Source organism: Crocuta crocuta, unplaced genomic scaffold, assembly GCF_008692635.1.
Source record: "Crocuta crocuta isolate KB4526 unplaced genomic scaffold, BGI_CrCroc_1.0 scaffold153, whole genome shotgun sequence".
In the NCBI taxonomy this organism is placed as follows: domain Eukaryota; kingdom Metazoa; phylum Chordata; class Mammalia; order Carnivora; family Hyaenidae; genus Crocuta; species Crocuta crocuta.
The window spans coordinates 2,852,810-2,878,467 of record NW_027529525.1 but is presented as its reverse complement, the minus strand read 5'-3'; the positions used below and the strand labels follow the sequence as shown (position 1 = coordinate 2,878,467).

Genomic DNA, 25,658 nt, shown 5'->3' with positions numbered 1-25,658 from the left:
CATAATCCAAGGGACCAGAGTATCCAGGCAGGCTGGAGCCATGCTATGTTGCATCTTCAATTGAGCTGGGAGAAGGCTTTCTGGCAGGCTGCCTCTGTGGCCCCTGTTCCCAAACACTGTCATAGCTCCTCACATTTAAATTTAACCCCATTTTTGTTAGAGATGCTATGTATAAACATGTATATTGGTATGCTTATGCTGAAAAACATGGTTCAAGATTATAGAATTAGGAGAAATTTTTCTTTGCTTTTTCTTTTGTCGCCTGAATTTAAAAAATTATTCTGGAATAAAAGAAAATAAAAGAAATAAAAATAAAAAATAAAAGCCAGCCCAAAATGTAGAAGGCAAACCAAGGAGAAATATGTAATGGAAATTAAGGGATGAGTTATTTTTTTGATTGGATAACAATGTTATATAATTGTTTAAATGATACTTTTTAAGTATTTAAAATAATCAGAGATTTTTACTAACATTGAGAGTAAAATGCAACCTACTAAATTAAAATATTGATAATGTTTCTGGATTTGGGGATTATGGCTCCCAAGAGAGAGAATGGATTCACCAAACTGATCATGTACAATGTCAAAAAGAAAGCCACAGTAATTTCAAAATAATCTACACAGTGTACATTATGCTCTCTGATTATAATTCAAGCTTCTTGCTTTGATAAAATAAAAGAACAGCCTTTATTTTTGTTAATGTTTTATTTATTTCTGAGAGAGAGAGAGAGAGAGAGACATAGCGTGAGCAAGGGAGGGTCAGAGAAAGAGGAAGACACAGAATCTGAAGCAGACTCCAGGCTCTGAGCTAGCTGAGAGCACAGAGCCCGACGCGGGGCTCGAACCCATGAACTGTGAAATCGTGACCTGAGCCGAAGTCGGATGCTTAACCAACTTAGCCACCCAGGCGCCCCAAGAACTGCCTTTAAAATCCAACAAAGTGGGGGCGCCTGGGTGGCTTAGTCGGTGACTTTCGCTTAGGTCATGATCTCGCGGTTTCTGGGTTCAAGCCCCACGTCGGGCTCTGTGCTGACTGCCAGCACAGAGCCTGGAGCCTATTTCAGAGTCGGTATCTCCCTCTCTCTCTGACCCTCCCCTGCTCACACTGTCTCTCTCCCTCTAGAAATAATTGAAAAAAAATCATAAAAAAAATAAAATCCAACAAAGTGTATCATAGAATACATTTTTAAAAAGTGTCAGAAATTTAGTGAAAGTTGATTTCTCATCAGATCATGGAGGCAAAAATAAAAGAGACTCAGTGAAAGTGACTAATTTTGTGACACTTTCAAATGTGGCCATTTAATCTTTTAATCTATAAAAGGGAGCACTTTTCTCTTTCTCTTAGGGTTCAGCTGCTTCAGAACCTAATCTATTTTGAACCAGATGCAGGGGACTGAAACAGGCCCTGGCAGGTTAAGACTTCTAACAAGGATGACTGTGTGTCCCATTTTGTCAGGAAAACTCATGGTTTATACTTGACAGTTTCAGAATAATTACTAATTGCAGCCCCTTTAATTCTAAAGAGTCTCAGTTTGAATGATTGTATGATCACCCCGAATATAAAGATCAGTGTATTCACATAACAGTCAGCAGCATCCTCTGTGACTGAGCATTTCAGTTACATGGTGGAAAACTGGAAGAACTTAACCCACTTAGGAAAGAGGAAAGGGGGGTTTATAATTCTGAGACCCCAGAAGTCCCTAAACAGAAACAGCATACCATTCACCAGTCACACCTTTCCAAACTCCTGCGGCATTTATACAGAATCTCTTTCTAACGACATTTTGATTAATCCTTTCAGTAACACTATCTGATTAAATAATGGGTATCCTGATGACAGGAGGTGGCGTGGAAGATGGATTGACAGCATAGAGAAATTTTCATATTTCACATCAGGGCAAATGCCAAGCAGCATTTTCAAAAAACCTAATTAAAATATTTAAATATTAACTATTTTTATCTTAAAAGTATTTTGAATTTCTTCTGTGCAGTTGTTTTAACAATACACACCAAGTCATTGGGTAATTTATAATGTGTGTTTAACATTACAAAAACTGTTTATTTAGCTTTACAACGAAGTTGGCTCACAGTTCTGCAATAATAAACCCAAACCTAAATTCTTTTGGATATTTCTTGGCATTTGTGACAGCTTAGATAATTCCTTGTATCATAACTATTAATGTTCACCAGTGATTAGTAATAAATTAGACTCTTCTCATCATTAAAAAATACTGTGGTCAGAGCAAGGTTCTGTCTTTATGAATAGACTTCTGTTTTCCTAAACAATCCCTGAGGTCTAATTATAGAATTGTGGTATTTAAATCAAAGTCTCTGACATATCTTATTTCTTTAATCATTATTCATGTTTGATGAGTAAGTCCAAACCTTCTTATTAGAAATCCTGACAGTCAAGATAGATAACAAGTATAATTCATAAATGGTATGCAAAATTTTCTGTAAAAACCTTTAGAGGCTAATAATAATATTAGAAATTGGTGTTTTCCCTGCAATATGACTCACTCAAATTCGTTTTGATCATAATTTCGCACTTCGGCATGTCTGTGGGCAAAGAGGGAAACCTGCACTGTTCATGCATTTGTTACATTCCTTCTGGAAGGTATTGATGACTTTCAAAAGCTTTAAAACATGCTTCCTCTTCCACCCAGTGAATCCACTTCCACAAACTTATAGAGAAATAATTGGGGATCTATGCCCAAAACTAAGTGCGAGGATGGTTTATAATAGCAACAAGTATATAAAAACAAAATAAATAATTTTACCTATCTATCATTATCTAATAGTAGGGGATTGGATAAATATATTCTGGCTAACCTATAATACCAGGTAACCATTAAAAACTATGATACAGATCTATATTTATAGATATGAGCTATAAATAGGTTCACTATATGCTGGTACATGAAATAAGCATATTATCAAACCGTGTGCATAGTTGTTAAATGGTTAACTCACATCGAGTGTTTGTTATGTGTGCCAGTTACTTTTCTAAGACTTTATCTCCATCATAACATGTAATCTATACTGCCAACAAGTAGCATGGTTATCATTTCCATTTGATGGGGGGAATTTGAGGCATAGAGAGGTTAGGTCACTCATATGAGAAGCTCTACTAGTAAGTGGTAGAGGCAGGAGTCAAACTCAAGCAGATGGCTCTCTAATTCCTGCTCCTAACCATCATGCAACAACTGACTCATGTATTTATTGAATGTTATTTTCCATAGACACTACACATGTATGCATGCCTTTATATGCTTTGTTTTGTTTTTTAGAAAAACATGATTATCTCTGGATTGTGGAATTATGGGATATTTTTCTTTCTGTATACTTGAGATTTGAAAATTATTCTAGAGGTGCTAGGTGGCTCAGTCAGTTGAGCATTGACTCTTGATTTCAGTTCAGGTCATGATCCCAGGGTCAAGGGATAGAGCCCAGCATCCGGCTCCATGATGAGCATGAAGCCTGCTTGGGATTCTCTCTCCCTCTGCCCCTCTCCCTGGCGCTCTCTCTCTCTCTCTCTCAAAAAATTGTTCTAGAATAAACATGTACTATATGAGCGATAAAATTTGAAAACAAATGCATCAGAAACTTATAAAGGTGACTAATTTTGTGATACTTTCAAATATTTCTAAAAATTTTTAAAAAGCTGTGTGTACACATCTACAAACACATTTAACCTATGTGTAAGAGGAAAGGAGAAGTAAGAGGAAAGTTTAGGTGATAGGTAAAACCCAAGACCCAGCCTTTAGCACAACTCTTTTGACACATTATTGTCTTAAACTGTTAGTTAATACGTGTGTGCTTTTGCTTTTCCAACTAAATTTTAAGTTCTTTGTCGTGTAAGAGAAGACCTGTGTACTGTGCATATTGATTGCCAGGTGAGGTTTTGTTTAGTTAGTAAATGACTTAATCATTCATTAATGGAAGGTGAATAGCTAAGATCTCCAGCAGAGCAGGAATTTGTATTTAAATTTAGAAGTCTCCCAGGTCTACTTGTTAGAGCTGCAAATTCTCCTGAGTCCCTTGCTGGGGCCTCAGTTCCTCTTCTCCAAGGGAGAGAAAATAAGGAAGATATGCCCAGGTGCAAATGGAATGGCCCACCATACAGGTCACAATTCCGGGTGTGAATTAACACTATATTAATAAAATAAAAAATATTTTTAAGAGACTTTGTATTCAGAATATATGTTTGCATACCTGGACATAACTGTTAACAATCATTTTAACTGCATTAATATCAGTGTGCATTACACACCTACTTACTCTTTATGAAGTTTTCTTCGTTCTCATCTGCAATACTTAGTAAAGCTCCTCCTTGCATCTGGCATGAAGAATGTGCCTCACTCCAGGAAAGAGAGGAAAGCAGGTTGAATTGGTAGCAAATGTGTGAACTGAGATCCTTCTCCCAGACAGCATCACAACCCACCTCTGCAGACGCTGAAAACAAAGTCCATTACAACATTAACCATAATCCTATTTTACCTAAACAACAATGTATTTCTAAGATGAATTTGAATGGAAAGATTCCAACTTCAACCTCTAAAACTTCAGTGCCTTATCGACTCTTCAATTAGGTATTTATGATGAAATATGCATTGTTATCCCACTGGCACTTTATGGTTCAACTCTTTCAAGATTTAAAGGAAATTCAAGAAATTATCAATAAAGTGGGTCCAATCCCCTCTGGGACAATAAGAAAAGGCATTTTTAAAAGAAAGAAATAGAAGCAAAGTATTGGTGAAAATAGCATCTGAGTTCCTTAAAAGGCAATCATTTGGAACTTTATACTCAAAGCATTTAAATGTTTATTTGAGACACATTCAAATGTTGTATCAAGAAGCTTTTTCCCCCAAATACCAAAATGCTAGGTGGAATAAAAGGGATACAGTTGAAATATGAGTCCGTAATGAACACAATTTTTGAATAAACACTGAGAACACGAACACTGATGCTCAGTTTAAGATAAAGTTCTTTCAGCCAAAAGGAAGAGAAGTAAAATCCACTTGTGAAGCATTGCATAGTATGCTTCAAAGTAAATTTTTTTAAGCATTTTTTTAATGTTTTATTTATTTCTAGGAGAGAGAGAGAGAGAGACAGCGTGAGCAGGGGAGGGTCAGAGAGAGAGGGAGTCACAGACTGAAACAGGCTCCAGGCTCTGAGCTGGCAGTCAGCACAGAGCCCGACATGGGGCTCGAACCCACAAACCGCGAGATCATGACCTAAGCGAAAGTCGGACGCTTAACCGACTAAGCCACCCAGGCTCCCCAACTTCAAAGTAAATTTAATGAAGTATGAAATGTGGATCTGAAATCTAAAGTTTATTGAATTAACAGAAAATAAAGACCTAGTTTTATTAGCAAAAAATATTTTGCTAATATTTTAAATCAAACCTCAAGATGAAGTAAGTAGCCATAGTAATGACCAAAGGTCAAATTCTGCCAAAGAATTTGAAGAAAATGTGAAAATGTGGAACATTTTACAGCATGAGTGTAACTGATGGACAGGCAATCTACTAAAATCTAGAACATTATTTCCCAAAGTCCACAGAATAATAAAACTTCACAAGCTCTCCAACAAGAGCTGGGACATAATGCATAAATAACCTCCAAGTAATGTATGATAGCATAGTAAAGGCTCTGAGAAGGTCTGTGGTAAAGAAACAGCTCAATTTTAATTTGGTTATACTTCAAACTTACTTGACAATGAAATCTTTTTTGTTTCTTTTTTTTTTTAATGTTTATTTTTCAGAGAGAGACAGAGTGCAAGCAAGGGAGGGGCAGAGAGAGAGAGAGGGAGACCCAGAATCCAAAGCAGGCTCCAGCCTTCGAGCTGTCAGCACACAGCCTGACTGGGGACTGGAACTCACAAGCTGAGCCATGAGATCATGACCTCAGCCGAAGTAGGACACTTAATGGACTGAGACACCCAGGCGTCCCTTTTTTTGTTTGTTCCTTTTCTCCATAATACTTAGATGTTTCCCTTGGGAATGTGGAAAGTTTGATTTTATGTCTGATCACAAGGTGCCTTCCCCAGAACTGAGTTAGTTAACTAGAAGTTATTAAACCACATATAAATTTAAAGCTGTCTATAGAGTTTTCTGACTGATACATGTATTTATAGAAGGGTCCACGAGTGAAGAAGGTCAGAAGACAAAACTACCATCAAGTAAAACTGAAGGAAAGGAAAAGAAAGGAAGGATGTTTCAGTCATCATTTTCCCCTGGTGTCTGAAATTTCCCCATTGAGAATGCATTTTTAGAGATTGTCTTCAGTTAGAATGCTGGGCCATCCCTGAGATGAACAACACAATAATTGTTAATAGACATCAGCTCTGGCATTCATCCGGCATTCATCTCTCATGAGGCCATGAGAGGGGCAGGAGAGGTGTTTGCAATTTCAGTGTGCATAAAAATCATCTAGTCAGCTTGTGAAGAAAATGCAGGTTCCTTGTTCTCAGTCAGAGATTCTGAATTAGTAGATCTGGGGTGAGATTCAGGAGCCTGCATTTTAAACATATTCCTGATTCTCATGCTGGTCGTTCACAAAGCAAACACCAGCAAACATTGTCTTGGAAGAAAAAATTAAAGGACTTCCCAAGGAGTGCATGCAGATCTGAGTAGCCCTTTACTACTAGAAGATACTAGGATGTCTGAAGGGGAGAGATGTAGGTAGAAGATGTCAGAAGGGGAAATTGGGGGAGGATGTCAGGAAGAGATCTGGGTATAGGGTACCTCTCATCTCCTGCCATAAGGAAAGATTCGAGAATAAATCCTAATTATAGACTTACAGGCCACAGCCATATCATGGAAAGTGAACGTCTGAAGGACACTTCAATCGATCTCATTCCCATTTTTGCCAAGAGTTGGTCCTGCCCTTTCAATGGGACATAGATTGAGCTGTGTAGACACAGTTTTTTGCAGTAAACTGCTTCAGTACCATACATCGCACAGTTCAGATGAGAAACTTGCAGGTGCTCCTGTCTCTGCTGCAAGTTACACAGCCCAGTTTTATTAGATTTCTCTTGGTTTCAATTATCTGTGCCAATTCTTAAGGTAATCAAAAGGAAACTTCCAGTCAAATGTTTGCAACAGGTATCTATATTCTTCTAGCAAGTAAGTTCATTTGTCATTGAAATTTTTTTAATGTTGATTTATTTTTGAGAGGGAGGAGGGGCAGAGAGAGAGGGGGACAGTCTGAAACAGGCTCTGTGCTGACAGCAGAGAGCCCGATGCAGGGTTCGAACTCACGAACCCTGAACTCATGAACCGTGAGATCATGACCTGAGTTGAAACCAGAGTCGGACACTTAACCGACTGAGCCACCCAGGTGCCCCTGAAATTTGATTTTAACTAAAATATTAAGAATTTGTACTTCTGTGCAGTCAGACACAAGTCTTCTTCCTTCTTCTCTCTTCTTCGCTCTTCTTCTCTAGGTGGGCTGTGTGTCACTCTATGGATCTTATTTGAAGGTTGTATGGTAAAAATTGGGATGAAAGTGCTACCCTGGGCCTGGGCACTGTGATGTGCTGTCCTGATTTCCCTTCAGGATTGAAGGCCTTATTTCTCCAGCTGCCAGCAGACACATCCCAGTGTTAGCTAGGCCTTCTTCAAGGACTGCCTTGGCTCAGAAGTCTCTTTGTCCAATATCTCCCCTCCCAAAGGTGGTCTGCACACCATAACTGGTCTATGCAGGTCTATAGGTCCCTCCTATCACCTCAACTGGGAATAATTCCAGCCTAAGAACTTCTCATACAGTCAGTCTAGGGGTCCCCAGACCTGCATCACAATCCTTCACAATGCTGCTTTCTTCCCTTCCTTTCCACATATGTTGATCCTAAGAACATTCCCCAAGAGACCTGGTGTTCATCTCTGCCTCAGAGACTGTTTCCCAGGAACCCACCTGACATAGCTCCCATCTTGGCCTGGAGCATTAACATTTACTTATTCTTAGTTCTCTTGCTTCTTCATACATAGCTTCTCTTTCCAAGCCACTGAAAATCACAAGATTGAAGGCTGGTGTCTCAGGTGCATTTAATTATTCTTGAAAAATTCTAGTCTAAGGGCTAGAATAATGTTGTTATATTTCTTTGCATCTATGGTTGTCTTTATACTGTTTCTTCAGTCACTAAATTATGAGCCCCTGGAGGGAAGCAACTGTGTCCTGTATATCTTTGTATCTCCTACTATTTGATGAAAGAGTACCAAAATATTTTTGTACGATATCATAAATAGGTGATCCTCTCCCTCCCCAAATACATCTCTCTTCTAATGAACTGAGATCTATTCATGTCAACGTTATTATATTATGGATTCTGACTGGGATGTGGCCATTCCTTTCTTCTGTTTTTTTTTTTTTTAATTTTTAATGTTTTATTTATTTTTGAGAGAGAGATAGAGACAGCATGAGCAGGGGAGGGTCAGAGAGAGAAAGGGAGACACAGAATCTGAAGACAGGCTCCAGGCTCTGAGCTAGTTGTCAGCACAGAGCCTGACATGGAGCTCGAACCCACAAACTGTGAGATCATGACCTGAGCCGAAGTCCGATGCTCAACCGACTGAGCCACCCAGGATCCCCCCTTCCTTCTGTTAACATGGCTGGTTTTTCTTCCCTAAAGATCCAGCCTTGCCATCATCTCAGGTCAACTGTCTCTTGCCACTTTAAAAAGTTTTTGAGTTCTTTAAAAAAATGAACTCTCATACTATTAGAGAAATAATATTATTTCTCTATATATATCTATATATTTCTCTATAGTATTATTATTTTTCTTTGGTCTTTATTATTACTATTATAAAATATTTATTTACTTTTGAGAGAGAGAGAGAGTGCAAGCAGGAGAGGGGCAGAGAGAGACAGAGAGAGAGAGACAGAGAGACACAGAATCCAGGCTCTGAGCTGTCAGCACGGAGCCCAACTCATGGCTTGAACTCACAAACTGTGAAATCATGAGCTAAGCCAAAGTCGGACACTTAACCAACTGAGCCACCCAGGTGCTCCTAGTCTTTCATAGACTCATCACATAGTTGGTGGATCTCTGCTCTCTACAAAGTGCTGTGTTAGTAAATCTCATGTAAAAAGAATATCAGACCAACTCAGGACCTCCTGCTGTACATTCCCAATGCCTTACATGCTTCTTGGTAGCCCTGATCACAACTGAAATTAAAGGATATATTTAATTTTGCTCATTGGTTCTCTGTTTTCCCTGATAAAATGTAAGTATCAGGAAAGCAGGTACCATATTCCATCTTTTTCATGCTATTGCCCAAGTGTACCCATCAGCATTTAAAGGTAATTGGGTAGAGGACAATATGCTATCAAAGGATGCTGAGAAATTGTGGCCACAAAAGAAAGAAGAGAGTTACTAGATGTGGGTCCTGGAAGCCCAGGAAAAGAGGTGGTGTCAGTTTTGTTACATGTTGCTGAATCTTTAAGTAAGTTGAGGACTGAGTTCATGGTGAGCATGGAGTGCTGTTTTAACAGAGGAGACCAATCATTTGCCTTCTCTGCGCCTGGCCCCAACAGGTGATCAGAGAAAAGTCATTCTGATTAGTTGATTATCAACCACCTCCAATACTTCCTGGAAACATTGCTAGTTTTCTCTAATAAGCTTGCTCTCCGGCAGCCACAATGCTCATTTCACACCTTTTCTATTGTCCAAATCTTTTATTCCTTCTTCCCCCTCTTCAGAGAGGAAGTCCACAGCCACTGGACCAGTTTTTCTTTATTTTCTCTCAGCATCTAATCACTCAAACTTCTTGGACCCATACCACCGTCTCCATCTTCCCGCCTATGGAGAAATTGTCTTTACATCTATGAAAGGCCAGTCTGTCCATCTATGTTCTGGATCCTACTTCCTTTTCTGAGAGATCATATCTATACAACCAATTGCTTTCACTTCGCTGTATCTTCAACCTCTTTCTGTTAGATCATTTCCACATGCATTCAAAGATGGTCTAGTGTCTCTCATCTTCAAACAATAAGAAACAAAAATACTTACTTCCTCCCTTGGCCTCTCCATCCCAGTCATTGCCTTTTCTCTACCCCCATTAGTCAAATCTTTTTAAACACATACTGTTTTCAATTCCTCATCTACCATTTACTTTTTCAAAAAAATAAGTTTCACTGAGATATACTTAACCATGACATATAAGTCACTCATTTAAAGTATATAAATCAGTGATTTCTAGTATATTGAAAGAATTGTGCAACCCCATCACCACAATTAAATTTAGGACGTTCTCATCAGCCAGGACCCGTTAGTAGTCACTATTCATTTCCCCCTCAATCCCCATCCCTGCCTTCATTCCAAAGCAACCACTAATCTAGTCTCTGTCTTTATAGATTTGCTTATTCTGGACATGTCATATAAATGGAACTATACAATATATGGTCTTTTGTGACTGGCTTCTTTCACATAGCATACTGTTCCCAAGAGTTGTCTATGTTGTAGCATGTACCTGCACTTCACTTCTTTTTATTGCCCAATAATATCCCACTGTATGGCTGTACTATATGTTATTTATGCCTTGATCAGTTGATAGACATTTAGACTGTTTCCACTTTTTGGCTTTTATGAATAATGCTTCTATGAGCATCTGTTTATAGATTTTTATATGGGCACATGTTTTCATTTCTCCTGGATACATACCTAGGATGGAACCGCAAGGTCATATGGTAACTCAATGTTTAACCTTCTGAGGAACTGACAAGAGTATTTTCCAAAGCAGCTTTACCCTTTTACAATCCTTCAGTGGTATATGAGAGCTTCAGTTTCCCTGTATCTTCACCAGCACTTGTTATTATCTGTTTTTCTGATTGTAGCTATTCTGCTGGTTGTAAAGTGGCATCTCATTGTAGCTTTTGTTTGAATTTCCCTGATGGCTAAATTGCTTATTGCCCATTTGTAAATCTTCTCTGGAGAAAAGTCTATTCAGATATTTACCCATTTTTAAATTGGCTTGTCTTTTTATTATTGAATTAATCAGAATTCTTTATACATTCTAGATATAAAGTCCACTATCAGATATATGATTTGCAAGTATTTTCTCCCATTCCATGGGTTGTCTTTTCATGTTCTTGATACTATCCTTTGACACACATAAGTGTTTAATTTTGATGAGGTCCAATTTATCTATTTTTTTGATCCTTGAATTTTGGTGTCCTAAGAACCCATTGCCATATTCAAGATCATGAAGCTATACCCCTATATATTCTTCTAAGAGTTTTATAGTTTTATCTTTTCTATTTAAATCTTTGATCCATTTGGGGTTAATTTTTTTATAAGGTGAGAGATAGGAGTCCATTTCATTCTTTTGAATGTGAATATACAGTTTCCCTTACTATTTGCTAAAAGACTATTCTTTCCCCATTAAATTATCTTGGCATCCTTGTCCAAAGTCAATGAATCATAAAAACAGACTTGCAATTTTATTTCATTTAAGTTTATTTATTTATGTTTTAGTAATCTCTACACCCAGGGTGGGATTCAAACTCACAACCCCGAGATCAAGAGTCACATGCTCTTACAACTGAGCCAGTCAGGTACTCCTATTCAATTTTGACATTGTCTTGATTACTATAGCTCTGCATAACTTTTGAAATTTGGAAGTGTTAAGTCCTCCAACTTTGTTCTTTTTTTCCTTTTATTTTGGTTCTCTTGGGTCCTTTGAATTTCCATATGAACTCTAGGATAAAGTTGTCGTTTTTTACGAAGAAGTCAGCCAGAATTTTGAAGAGATTGAGATAGTAGTGCCATCTTAGCAATATTAAGTCTTTTGGTTCCATGAGCATGGAATATGTTTTTATTTTAGGTCTTCTTTAACTTCTTTCAACTATATTTTGTAGTTTTAAGAGTCTAAGTTTTTTGCTTCTTTTGTTAAATGTTTCCCAAAGTATTTTATTTTATTTATTCTTTTGGATGCTATGATAAATGGAATTAATTCCTTAATTTAATTTCTGGGTTGTTCAATGATACCGTACTGAAATACAATTGATTTTTGTATCTTGATTTTGTATCCTGTGAATGTGTTTATTAGTTATAGTTTTTTAGTGGACTCCTTAGAATTTTATATATACAAGATCATGTCATCTGCAAATAGAGATAGTTTTAATTCCTCTTTCCAATCTGGATGCCTTTTATTTCTTTCTTTCTTTTTTTTTTTTTTTTTTTGCCTACTTGCTCTGATTAGAACCTCCAATACAATGTTGCATAGAGGTGACGAGAGTGGACATTCTCATCTTACTCCTGATCTTATGAGGAAAGCATCCAGTGTTTCACCATCAATTATGTTGTTTGTGAGTTTTTCATAGATGTTTCTTATTAGGTTGAGAAATTCCCTTCTGTTCTTGTATTCTTAGTGTTTTTTCTTAATTGCATGAAGGGATGTTAAATTTTGTCAAATATTTTTTCTGCATTCCTTGAGATAATCATGTGGCTTTTGCCTTTTACCCTATTGATATGTATTATATCAATTGGTTTTCAGATTTTAAACCATTTTTGCATTCTTGGGATAAGTCATGGTATATGATTCTTTTTATATGTTGTTGAGCTCTGTTTGCTAGTATTTTGTTAAGGATCTATGCATCTATATTATAAGAGATAGTGGTCTGTAGTTTTCTTTACTTATAATGCCTTTGTTTGGCTTCACTATCTAGGTAACAGTGGCCTCACAGAATGAATTAGGAAATGTTCTCCTCTCTTCTATTTTCCCATTTACTCTCTAACCCACTCAATCTAGCAACTAGAGTATATCTTGTTAAGGCCATCAATGACCTCCATGTTGCCAAGTCCAGCAAACATTTACATTTCAGCTTAAGCCCTTCAGCAGAATTTGGCAAGTTGAGCTTTCTCTTTTGGCTGATATACTCTCTTTTCTTTTACATGCCTGGCTACACTTCTACCTCTTTGGCTGCCTATTCTCAGTCTCCTTTGCTGGTTCATTCTTCTCTGGTCAAACTAAATGTTTAGCTCTTAAGACTTGGGCCTGAGCCCCTTTCTTTCTATTTTACACATACTCTAGACTGTCAAATTCATTCCTATAAATCCCTTTGGTACAACTCTCAAATATTTGGAGACCTTTATGTCTAATTGCCTAGTTCACATCTCACATAATTGATATATAACAAGTACCAGTCTGAATGCTTGATTGTCTCTTCCAAACATATATCTCCATTAACTTAGCTATGCATATCAGAAACTGGGTCTTAATTAACATCTCATTTTCTCCTTTATGTCCTTTAAGTCTCTCCTTAACAGTGCCGAGTCCAACCGCTGGTTAAAAATCTATATGTGATTTTCAGGTCTGACCATAGGCAATTACAAAGGCTTTATCTGTCACACTTCATGAGGGAAGGATGCCTTCCCATATCAGACTTGGTTCATAGTCAGTGCACTGAAGTCTCTGAAGGTAGTTTTAGTCCAAGACTCAGGTCCCCCAGCCCATCATGCTCTTCACACATTTGGATTCCTACCCCTGTCACCTTCATTTCTAGGCCTCTTTATCTGAGGCCTTGGGATGATATCTTCTTCAGGTACCCCTGCTGAGGTTGGGGGCAAAGGAGGGGGAACTATTTGAAGACACTTTTACTCATTCTGACTTGCACCCAATCCTTTTCCACTCCCAGCTTTTCTCCCTCCCCATACCCTTGATCCCAGAGTCCACAAAACTGAGGAAGATTTTGTTCAGGGCCCCCTCAATAGTCTGTGTTGATTGACCCTCAACCAGCATACCATCCCATAAGGAAAAATGGAACAAGAGGAATTGGTGCTTCCTCCCATTTTAGGCTCTTGCTTATATCTCACAGTAAGTGGTGCAAGGCTTAACTCTTTCATTTTTGGCTTGTTGCTTGAATCGGCTACTCAGACACCTGACACTCAGCTCCTTCTCTCCAGCTCAGCTGTGTTCCTGACAACCACATCCTATTCAGTCTATCTCCAAATTAGATCTTCGACACATCCATTCTCCAACCCTCTTTCTGCTACCTAACCCAAGTCACCACTATCCCTGGGTCGACTACTGCTGTGGCCTTATAATTGATCTCCAGGATTTCTCTCTTGCTCCCTTCCAAGCCATTTGCTATAAAGAAGTCAGAGTGACACTTAAAATTTTTTTAAGTCATTATCACATCATTGCTTAATATCCTTCTATAGCTTCCATGTATAGTTAGAATTAGGTGACTCTTTACCTCTAGGACACCTTGAACTATCTTGCCTCTGCATGAATTGGCCTCTGCCAACCTTTCCAGAATGTTTGTTCCTTTCTCCCTTACTCACTGTGCTCTTGCCACATTCCTAGATACTAGCAGAAACCTCTTTCCCTCTTCACAGCCTTCAGACATATGGCTAGTGCTGCTGGGAGCGATGGTGGGGAAGCAGTCATCCTGGACAGGTGACAGCATTTTTATCATGGACATTGTTTAGAATTGTCAGTACATGTGTATGGTAAGTCAAAAGCAGATTGACATGTAGTTGGATTTATTATTTGTTTTCCATTTTATTCAAACAATATATTCCCTTTATTGCCTGTACACCTGGTGCTGACCATTCCTACAGCCTTCTCTTGACCTTGCCTCCTTGGTATACTGCTGTACCATGCACCTCTGAATGGGTATCTCATCCCCTCACTTTCCATCTTGATAACGTTCACTCATCTACTGGACTATAGTTTAAGCACAATATACTCAGGAACACCTTCTTTGACTCAGAAATTTAAATTAGATTTCTTACTGATAACAACATTTTTAAAAGTAGTACTTATCAAAAATTATAATTATATGTTAATTTGGGTATTATTCTAGAATGTGAACTTCATTAAGGCAGGCACTATGACTTTCATCTTTCATGTTCATGGTTATAATCCCAGCAGTGAGCTTCGCACATAGTAGTTGTTCAATACAGATTTGTGGGAATGGATGAATGAATGAATGAATGAATGATTTGTGGAAATGGAGATCAAGCATGCATTGTCATAGAAGTAAAGGAGAGACAGTGGACTGAGAAATGAAAACAAGGTGAAGAAGTACAGACAATTCTTCTGAGCAGTCTGTCTTTTGAGGGGTGGTGAAAGACATGGGTGTTTTCAGGAGGCAGAAGTGGGGATGAAGGGGTCCTACTATTTTTAGGATGTTCTTTTAAGACTTGAGCAGGTTTAGCTTCTAATGGAGGAAGATCAGTAGAGTGGTGTGCATTGAAATCACCTAGAAGACTTGTTAAAACAGACTGTAGGGCTGCATGTCTAGAATTTCTGATATAGTTGTGTGGGGGTATAGCTGATGATTTGCATTTCTAGCAAGCCTGCAGGAAATTCTGATCCTGTCAGAATGGGGATCAAACATTGAGAAACACTGATATACAGGTTGGAGAAGGCTTAATAGGAGGCTCTGGAGTCCAAGGGGGAACAATTTGCCCTAGGGTAGAAGGAGGAACATCATTGTACATGATGGAGGAAAAAGGATGGGTGCAGACCCAAGTAGATTTAAAAGTTAGGGAGGAGGAAATTGTCAAAACTTCCCCTCGGATAGATCCTGTTTTCATTATGAGTAGGAATTGAGGTCGTTTGAGGAGAATCAGAAAGAAGAATAGGGGGTAGGGTAAGACGTTAACTTCTAACCCAGGCGATAGAGAGGTTGGTAGGGTCACTGTGGCAGCAAGTGAGCAGCATGATGAAAGAGATATAATAGCACTGCAACCAGTGTTGAAGGCTTAGGTGAGGTTCACAGTCATACATCTATGTTAGTACCAATCTTCTCTGTTATACCACTGAAGTTAGTGGTAAAAAAAAAAAATTATTCGAAGGCAATCCTCAAACTATTTCAGAGGTTAATATCTTAAAAATATCTCAAACTAACTAAACATGACTGTCCAGCTGTATAAAAGACACAATTAAGAGGTACTTACGATGGCCCAGAATAGCCTTTAAACAAACCCAGAGAGATTCCAATATTATCTCCTTGTTCCTGAAAATTTATAGTGATAGGTGTTTTGTTGCATCCTTCACTGCCAGTGTGTTTGTATATATAGTATACTAAATTTAAACTTTGCTAATTTACAATCAACTTAAAAAAAAGGAAGCATCATTTTACATTGAGATACTAAAAACTTCCATTAAGAAATGAGATACAGAAGTACAAATCTTTACTTTATTCCACTCACTCCTCTCTATTCTATCTACTTGTTGCTCCTGTGGAAAGAGCCATCAGCTTGCTCAGATTTCAGCCTCTGACACATCATTCTGAGTTATGTTGGCCACCAGGAACCAGAAGTAACAAGAAAGGAAGAAAACTGGAACTGTAATTTAGCACTTTACAAATAAACATGCTCTGCTGGTGTGGTAAAGGTCAGGAGAGCTGGAATCTAGCAGGCTGTCAAGCAGAAGCAGAAGCAGCTTCTAAGTTATAGGAAGAATGGGGCAGAGCGGTGGGGGGGGGGGGCTGTTGTGTGTGAAAATCGCCAAGCACGACTACACCCAGACTTCCATCTGGGAAATAATAATTGGATAAAAGATAGAGGATAGTAAAGGGCTCTTCACAAAACTCAAGAATACTGTGAGATACATGTTAATGCTATTGGCATTGGTTCATGTACTTTTAATAATGTCATCTATAAGAGATAGAAATGGAAAGAGAAGACAATACAAATGATAGGGCATCTGACTCAAGAATCTAAGGAGCATAGGGATTGCAGATACATACACCTACAAATAGATATTCAGATTCAAATGGAGAAGGTTAATTACTAAACAGTTATTAAACAATGAAATACTCTCATGCTGGTTGGTGAACAGCTGCCATCCTGAGCTCTGGGTGCCCTTTGCTGTGCCAGTCTCTCCTGCATCTCTTCCTTTCTCCCACCTCCTCAAATTCCACAGCTGAGGGGTTAATACCAGTGTTCGGCCTTTGGGATTCCTAACCTCCATGTTAAAGTCTCCACTTGGATTGGTCAATAGCATATAACATATTAGTTGTTAAATGTCTTAATATCACCTATGTATATAGATCTATGTTGTGCAGAATTATCTGCATGCTGTGAATTGTCTGATGAAGAATTATCTGCAACAGGATCATTGGGTACTTGTCAAAAATGCAGATGCTTACTTCTTACTTGCTATGTTTCCAGAGGCAAGGAAAATAGAAGCAAAAATGAACTATTGGGACCTTATCAAGATAAAAAGCTTCTGCACAGCAAAGGAAAAAAAATTTTAAAAGCTAAAAGGCAACCAATGAAATGGAAGATGATATTTGCAAATGATGTTAGTATTTAAAACTTATAAAGAACTTATCAAACTCAACACCCAAAACACAAACAACCCAGTGAGGAAATTAGCAGAAGACATGAATAGACAATTTTCCAAAGAAGACACCCAGATGGCTAACAGACACATGAAAAGATGCTCAACATCACTCATCATCAGGGAAATACAGATCAAAACCACAATGAGATACCACTGCAGACCTGTCAGAATGGCTAAAATCAACTATTCAGGAAACAACAAATGTTGGCAAAGATGCAGAGAAGGGGGAACCCTTTTGCACTGTTGGTGGGAATGCAAACTGTTGTAGCCACTCTGGAAAACAGTATGGAGGTTCTTAAAAAAATTAAAAATAGAACTACCCTATGATCCAGTAATTGCACTACTAGGAATTTATCCAAAGGATACAAAAATGCTGATTCGAAGGGGCACATGCACCCCAATGTTTATAGCAGCACTATCAACAATAACCAGATTATGGAAAGAGCCCAAATGTCCATCAACTGATGAATGGATAAAGAAGATTTGTTTATTTATATACAACAGAATACTACTCAGTGATGAAAAATTATGAAATCTTGCCATTTGCAACAATGTGGATGGACCTAGAGAGTGTTATGCTAAGTGAAATAAGTGAGTCAGAGAAAGACAGCATATGGTTTCACTCATATGTGGAATTTAAAACACACAACAGATGAATGTAGGGGACGGGAAGGAAAAATATGATAAAAGCAGAGAAGGAGGCAAACTATAAGAGACTCTTAAATACAGAGGACAAACTGAGGGTTGCTGGAGGGGAGGTGGGTGGGGGGATGGGCTAAATGGGTGATGGGCATTAAGAAAGGCACTTGTGGGGATGAGCACTGGGTGCCACGTGTAAGAGACGAATCACTGAGTTCTACTCCTGAAGTCATGACTACACAGAATGTTAACTAGCTTAAATTTAAATTTTAAAAATCCAAATCCTTCAATCCCACACACTGGACTCATTTCATCTCTGAGAGAGGGGCCAGTATATGTATTTGTACCTATGCTGTAGGTGATTCTAGAATATCATATCAAATACAGTCTGCATTCTCTTGCATAGAGCAAATCTGTCTGTACTCTGTTACATCTAGAGGCCAAGTTCTTTGAAGGCAGGATCCTAAGTCCTAGTACTCTTGGTATTCACCACTATGCCTAACTTAGTGCTGTTGAGAGACAATAAAGAGAAGGGGTAATTGATTCAGAAGTGCACACTGAAAGCATAAGTTATCTTTGATGATAATATATGTTGATGCTAATGGCGATGACTAATCATGCTGGGTGGTTACCATGTGCCAGATAGTATAAGTGCCTTAGACGCATCATCTAATTGGATCTCAATAACTCTAAAAGGTACTGTTATTATCTCCATTTTATGGTGAACAAACTAAGACTCAAGATCTCATTATTTTGTTGAAAGGGAAAAGGACTCCAGTCTTGGTCTGTCTGACTTCAAAGCCATACTCTCTTTTTTGACTAAGCCATACTGGTTCTTAGATTACAAAACAATTCTACAGATAACTTATAAATCACATTCCTTGGAGTTCATCTCTTCAATTTGCTTTTGTTTCCAATTTATTTGATGCATTTTGGTATATATGTGAAGGAGATGCCTTTTGTTATATATGTGGAGAGGTAGGCAAGAAGATGAGATAGGAGCAATACTCTCTGACTTGCAGGAACCAAGGTGAAGGACATTGAGTATAGAAAGTAAAAGGTATAAGTAAATATTTTTCAATATTTAGGAGCTGTTGGAAAGCTTTTAGCTAAATAAAAATAAAATAAGTACTAAAATGAAGAAAAGTTAGAACATTGCAGCTGTCAGATTTTGAAGTACTAGCTAGAAATTGAGTAATAAGGAAAAGGAATCAAGATGAGAACTCATTGTTGAGAAATAATGAGGGCACAGTGATTTAAGAAAGGTCAAGGGGCTAGCTGATTTCTGGACTTGACAATGGGCAAGACAAGCTGTCTGGACATGGAGAAATCAAGGCAGCTTATAAGAGGGGGTGGATTGAAAGTAGATATAAAGAATGAGTTTTATGTGCATTTAGGTTTGTTTTGACGTATTCTGCCCGGAAGCTGGGATTAATGAGCATACAGAGTGTTATAATTTCATTTTGGTAAAAGCATCCTTATGCGCTGAGCTTAATGAAGAATGGCTAATTAACATCTTTTGAACACAGGAGGAAAAAAAGAGTATACATCGGAATTGTCTTTTCAAGGCAAAACAAACACAAAATCAAAATCTGGATAAATGGAATCAGAGTGCTTATTCAGACTTCAATATATCAATCCTGGTGCTTTTCTTTAGATACAGATAACTTTCTAATCATGCTTGATTCATTCATGACATATGGAAGCATAGATTTTATTCTTACTGGGATCTGGGCAAAATCCCCACTTCTCATCTCTTTCATATCGGCTTGTTGTCGCACACCACAGTAAGTTGTCTTCTCGCCCTTCCCGGGTGCATTCATGATGCCACTGATGGTTATACTGGAAGGGAAACATGCACGGTGTTCCATGGGCATTCCCTTTGATTGTATACAAATCTAGGAGAAAGATAAAGACAAATAAGTATTAACATCAGCTTTATCTTAGGAAACAGTCATATGGTGAATAGGTTTTTTAGTCAACTGAAAACCCACAGTGGGTGAGGTCCTTGCTATACCATCAAGAACCCTCAGGACTTACTGTCTAGTGTATGTAAAAGTACAGGGTGAGTGCTGGACTCGGAGAGTGTGCTGATAAATGGCTTGTTTACATAATTATCTACTTGTTTATTTACTGTGGTGCCCCTGCCACAGTAGCATATATATTTGTTAATGGATAAGAAAGACAAGTAAATGGAGATTTACTTTTTTAACTTAAAAGATGTTTATTTATTTTGAGAAAGAGGGAGAGAGAGAGTGCATGAGCTGGAGAGGGGCAGGGAAAGAAGGAGAGCGAGAATCCCAAGCAAGCTCTACACTCAGCGCAGAGCCCCACATGGGGCTCGATCCCACAATAGTGAGATCATGACCTGAGCCAAAATTGATAGTCAGATGCTCAATTGACTGAGCTTCCTAGCTGCCCTGAGTTTTACTTTACAATACCTTCCACTCCCCAAATACATCAGAGATCAGCATTTGAACCTCAAGAGTTTTATAGGCATCTATTACTTTTTTCATTCAATACATATTCATTGAGCATTTAATGTGCCCAGCACTGGGGATGTACTAACGACCAAAGCTACAAATGTTCCCTTTCATATGAAGCTTCTGTTCTACTGGGGAGAGACAAAGAGAAAGCAAATACACAAGTAAACACATAATTTCAGGTAGTGGCAAGTGTCATGCAGAAAAACAAAGCAGGGTAGGAAGACAGAATAACTGTGTATGTGTTTGAAGGGTGGAGGGGCCCTATTTTGGATAGGGTTGCAAGTGAGGGCCTCTCTGAGTAAGAACTGGGTGAGGTGAGGGTGCAAGTCTCTGAAGAAGAGTCATTCTGGTGGGAGGAACAGCAAATACGAAGGACCCATCACAAGAACATGTGTGGGGTGAATGGAAAGAGCAAGGAGGTTCAAGAGGAAGTGCAACTGAGGAAGTACTGGAGAGTCAGCTCACAGATGGCCAGCTCTGCTACATTTTATGGATTTTGGCCTTTACCCTAAGGGTAGGGGGAAGTAGCTGGGGAATTTTGAATGGGAAAATGACAGGATCAGATTTCCATTTCTAAAGACTAACTCAGGGTGCAGTGTAACAAACAGAACCTATAGGGAGAGAGAAGAAAATGGGATGATAGCTAGGAGGCCTCTACAATACTCGAGGAGAGAGAAGTGTGAAGAGGTGGCCTGTTGGCTGTCTTCTCAGAGTATTACAATAATCGGGCATCCTTGGCCTTAAGCATGACTCAATGGGGGCTTTCAATGGTGAGGGGGATAAGGACTGCCTTCAATTAAGTTAACAGGTCCTGGAATGGACTCCTTCCACTCCTTCCCCACAACTGGCAGGGGCTAGACTGAAAGCACCCCATATCCCCAGCCCTAGAAGTTTGGGCTGTTTAGGAACTACAGGTATTTCAGGATACATCCCCTTATTTCAGTCCTCTGACTTCTGCTCAGTCTTTGCTTGAGTGCATAGGAATGTGAGTATCTGCCTAAAAAATTAACCCAAAGCAAAATATTAAGTTCTTCCTTAGGACTGTAGACTATTGAGTGCTGGCTTGCAGCACTTGCTTATTGTACTGAGTCCTGAAAATGGCTTGCTCTTGGCTTTTTCATTCCTTTCTTATAGGTACAGGAGAAAGTCCTGCTTAGGATCGTAGGAGTTCCTTGCTCTCCTTCTTAGAGCTGGTATAGAGTTCTTAGAAGGATATACTCTCATTAAGGTATAATTCTACAGAGCACCATGAGGTCAGGAGCCACATCTGTCTTGTTGGCTTTTATAAATTAAATGCCCAGCCTTACACCCGAGAAATAGTCACTGCTCAATAAATATGTGATGGATGGATGAATGAATGAAGAAAGCTACAGAACAGAATCTAAGAGGCAAGTTTGCAGTTTCAGAATTTATGCCATTTTATCATTTTTTTTTCTTGCTCAGAATGCCAAATATTATAGAACTATGGAAAATGAGAGCTCCCACTCCTGAAACCATTCTTTCCCATCGCTTGACACTTGTCAGTTGTTCCTGACAGTAGTGTGTGGTTTACCTTTCAATGCCTCGTGCATGATCATCACATGAATGCCAGTCAGGCATGAGGAGGCATTCAGGTGCTCTGTAGACATGCTCATTTATGGGGCTGAGTTTCTCTTTTTTTTTTTTTTTTTTTACAAATAGTTTATTGTCAAATTAGTTTCCACATAACACTCAGTGCTCATCTATGGGGCTGAGTTTTTACAATAACGGAAATGGTAGCAGGAGAGGTTCTTCTATTCATCCTGACAAGTCTTCAAAGACTTTATCTTCCTCCTTTATTTTCTCGTTCTCTCCTATCCTTCTGTTCTTTCTTCCCCTTTCCATTGATTCTCAGAGTTATTTCAGTGTTTTCTCCTCTAACACCTTTAAATTCTGAGTTTTGCTTCACTAACTGAATTTACCAAGTTCATTTGAAGATTCCAATAATCCTTTTATGATAAGCGAGTAAGCAACTAAAATGTATTAGCAGAAGTCCCTTGAGGCTGGGTGCTGTCATATAATATAATTTACAAATCTTTACCTAGGGATCATCTTCCTAAATACATTATATCACGAGTACTTTTATTTAAATTATTTCTTACCGTTGTGCAGATATTCACAAATGCTTCCACCACCTGACATGTAGGAAATCCACTTATGAAGATATTTCCATGAGGCCACAAGCACGTTGTTGTGATTCACCTGCACCATGTACTGGAGAGGGCCAGTGATCATGTTCCTGTTACAGCGCCATCTCAAGGAAACGTGAATAGAATCACACTCATATATGCTTAGTGGCTGCTCTGGATTAGATAAATTCAGACCCAGACAACCACTGCTTCCTATGTTAAAGAGGCGGTGGTTTGAAACCCACTTCCACAGCATGTGTTTGTTTGCTGGTTTGCAGTTCTCCAGGGTCAGCACAGATTTGCCTGCTTGAATGCATTTCTCGAGGCTCTCACTCTGGATAATGAATATTCCTTTATCTGAAACAACAAAATAGAAAATGTGGCATGGAACTTTCATATATCATTAACTAGTGTCATGAGGACCCCCGGTGTGCATGTCAAAGATGTTGTATGTGACAATTTACAGCCATTTTGAACAGATCTGGAGTTGATGGATGGGTCCACCAGAAGGGCTTTATTTGCACAATAGAAGCATTTCTTAGGAAATATAAATGGACTTGTTGGAACTAATGAGAATGTGATCTAAGACCTCCCTGGCCATACAGTAGCAAAGGCTGCCTATTAATCCACACGGGAAAGGTATTATGGTGAAGGAGTTCGCCACAACTGGATAGAGAGCAGGGATCAGTAATAATACCCAGGGCTAAATGGGAGGGACATTGCATGCCCAGAGGCATGGTGATCTTTTGGTTTTCTTCAGACAAATGCCTGAATATTAGAAACATGGCAGTTGAATCAAGGGCCACTGAAATGAAAAGTTCTACCATCAATTCCTATAGAAAACTGAAAGGATAGAAGTGAAGTGCTGCTTTATGTCTTGATACAAGGTGTAAAGCTGGTGGGGGAAGAAAGATTCTTCAGTTTGCTCTCTGTGCTGGGTCCATGTAGAGTAAAAAAGTGTGGACATTTGCTGTGGGGATGGCCTCTTCACAGGAGAAGCCTTGTTAAGTGGTACCAGCAGCAGGTGGATGCCCAGGAGCCTAGCACAGGGCCTGCATCATGGATGGAGACATGAGAGGTACTGGAGCACCATGGCAGAGGCAAAACCACACAGTCCACAGGGGAATATGGAGAAAGTAGGCTTTTGTGATGCACCTCTGAACCTCTAACCCCCCGGAGAGATTTGAGTGAATTTCCTGTGGAAAATCTAGTAGGGCCCAGCCAAGGAATGGGTATTAGCTACCTGCCTGCCATCTGACTATACCTCGTCACTGGCCTGGAAGACACCAGTTATACAATTATGAACTTGTCCTCCCACAGATTTTCTTGAAGCTGTGTCTACTATCTTCAGTCTAAGCACAGAGTGTACTGAATGCATTGTAGAAGTTCAGTAAATGCTTGATGGTGATTAGATGCACTAGCAGCTGCACAGGCCTGCCTACATAGGCAGGCAGGCCTAGGCTTCCTGAGTTACTCAGCTCAGAATGTCTGATCATGCCCAAGAGTTCTTTTTTCTCTTCTTGTAGTTTACCTCCTGTCCAGCCGTTAAAAACCTGAAGGGATATTATCAGTTTCCCTTAAAATGGCCACAGTTTAGGGCAAGTCATGTCCTGTGGCAGGGGCATAGAAGTGATAGACAGAGAGGCCTTCTAGGGATTTGGAACAACACAGAATGAGCTTCCTTGTGCATTGGTGCATGGGGACAGTGCTTCATTTTGGTAAAAGTTATTTTGTTTTTTCCCAAGTTACTCAGGCTGAGAACTGATTTACAGTAACCAAAATCACTTAAGACATTGTTAAAAAGATTGCCAATGTATTAATGATAGCTATACTTCACTTAATAATTGATAACCTTACTTAGAAACATGTATTTGAGGAGTTGAATTAGCTGTCAGAAATTTGCTTTGATCGTCATATACCAGAGCAAAAGAGATGGGAGTGTGTGTTTGGGTGGGGGAAGAGAATGAATGGTTTTAGGGAGATTTCATTTAGATCAGAAAATTTGTTTTCTTAATGAAGACCATGTCTGTACAGTTATTAGTAATAGTCATTCAAGATCAAATCTGCCCCTTGCCAAAGTGATGTAGACGCTGATAATTAACCTTCTCTCCAACTCTTCTTTTCACCTTTTCATGCCTGGGTAGAATGTTAACCTTAATTTCTGTTGTAATCTACTAATTACTTTCTAGCTAGCTCAGAGTTTCATTAATTTATCACTAAAGGATAATCATTTTACTATGATTGTTCTGTAGTTTAGCTTCTATATCATTTACATGTTCAAATATATCCACCTACTTACTGGCTGGACCTCAGCCCTCTGGGCCTCAGTTTATACACCTAAAATGGGCAAACAGCCTACCTGGCTAGTGGTTGAGGGCTCTCAAATCAGACAGATCAGTCCAGAACTTTGGGCAAATTTTTTAATCTCAGTGAGCCTCACCTTTCCTTTTTGAACTGGGAGCATGTGTGATACCGATCTCATAGGGATATTAAGAGTATTCCATTAAATAACCCCTGCAAAGCACATCACACACTGCTTTGGCACAGGAAGACTTCAGCAAGTTGTTAGTGTTATTATTGTATCTATTCTCCCTCTGGCTTCCTGATTCTTGGTCTGCAGATACAACTGTAGATCTGGTTGAACACCTGAAGAGTGCTAATTTGAACATCCCCCAAAGACTTCTCTTCTACCATTAGCAGAAAAATTAATTTTCCTCTAGCTTCTGCAGTACATAGAGTGAGTAGACTTTTTAGTTTTAAACGATCCTGAGATCACCTTTTATGGAGGAAAAGTACTCTTCAAAAGCCAGATAACAAATTTCTTTTCTTATGTGTTTAAATATATGTGCAATCATGAATTAAGAGTCTCCATATTTTCAACTTCCAAACTAGTATCTACTGTAAACTCTATACTGCAGCTCTCATAAGAAAGCGAAAAACACATAATATTGACAAGCAGTGTATGGATACGCAAATGGATGGTCTGTAAGTCAACATAGACATTATATATCACTAACATTTTGGATGAATAAATGTTTATTGATGTCCAAATTATTAAGTGTTAAGAGAAAGGAGTGGTGAAATC

At 38.8% G+C, this 25,658-nt stretch overlaps 1 protein-coding gene across 2 annotated transcripts in view; it reads right to left on the bottom strand.

Moving 5' to 3' along the window:
- Nucleotides 1–25,658, bottom strand: part of PLA2R1 (phospholipase A2 receptor 1) — a 117,817-nt gene that overhangs the window by 76,807 nt on the left and 15,352 nt on the right. For both annotated transcript variants that reach the window (XM_077760968.1, XM_077760969.1), the window contains exons 2-4: nt 22,547–22,930; nt 19,665–19,838; nt 4,281–4,454 (exon numbers count right to left, since the gene is read on the bottom strand). In XM_077760968.1, the coding sequence (XP_077617094.1) occupies nt 4,281–4,454; nt 19,665–19,838; nt 22,547–22,930 (732 nt within the window). The remainder of the gene's footprint in view (nt 1–4,280; nt 4,455–19,664; nt 19,839–22,546; nt 22,931–25,658) is intronic.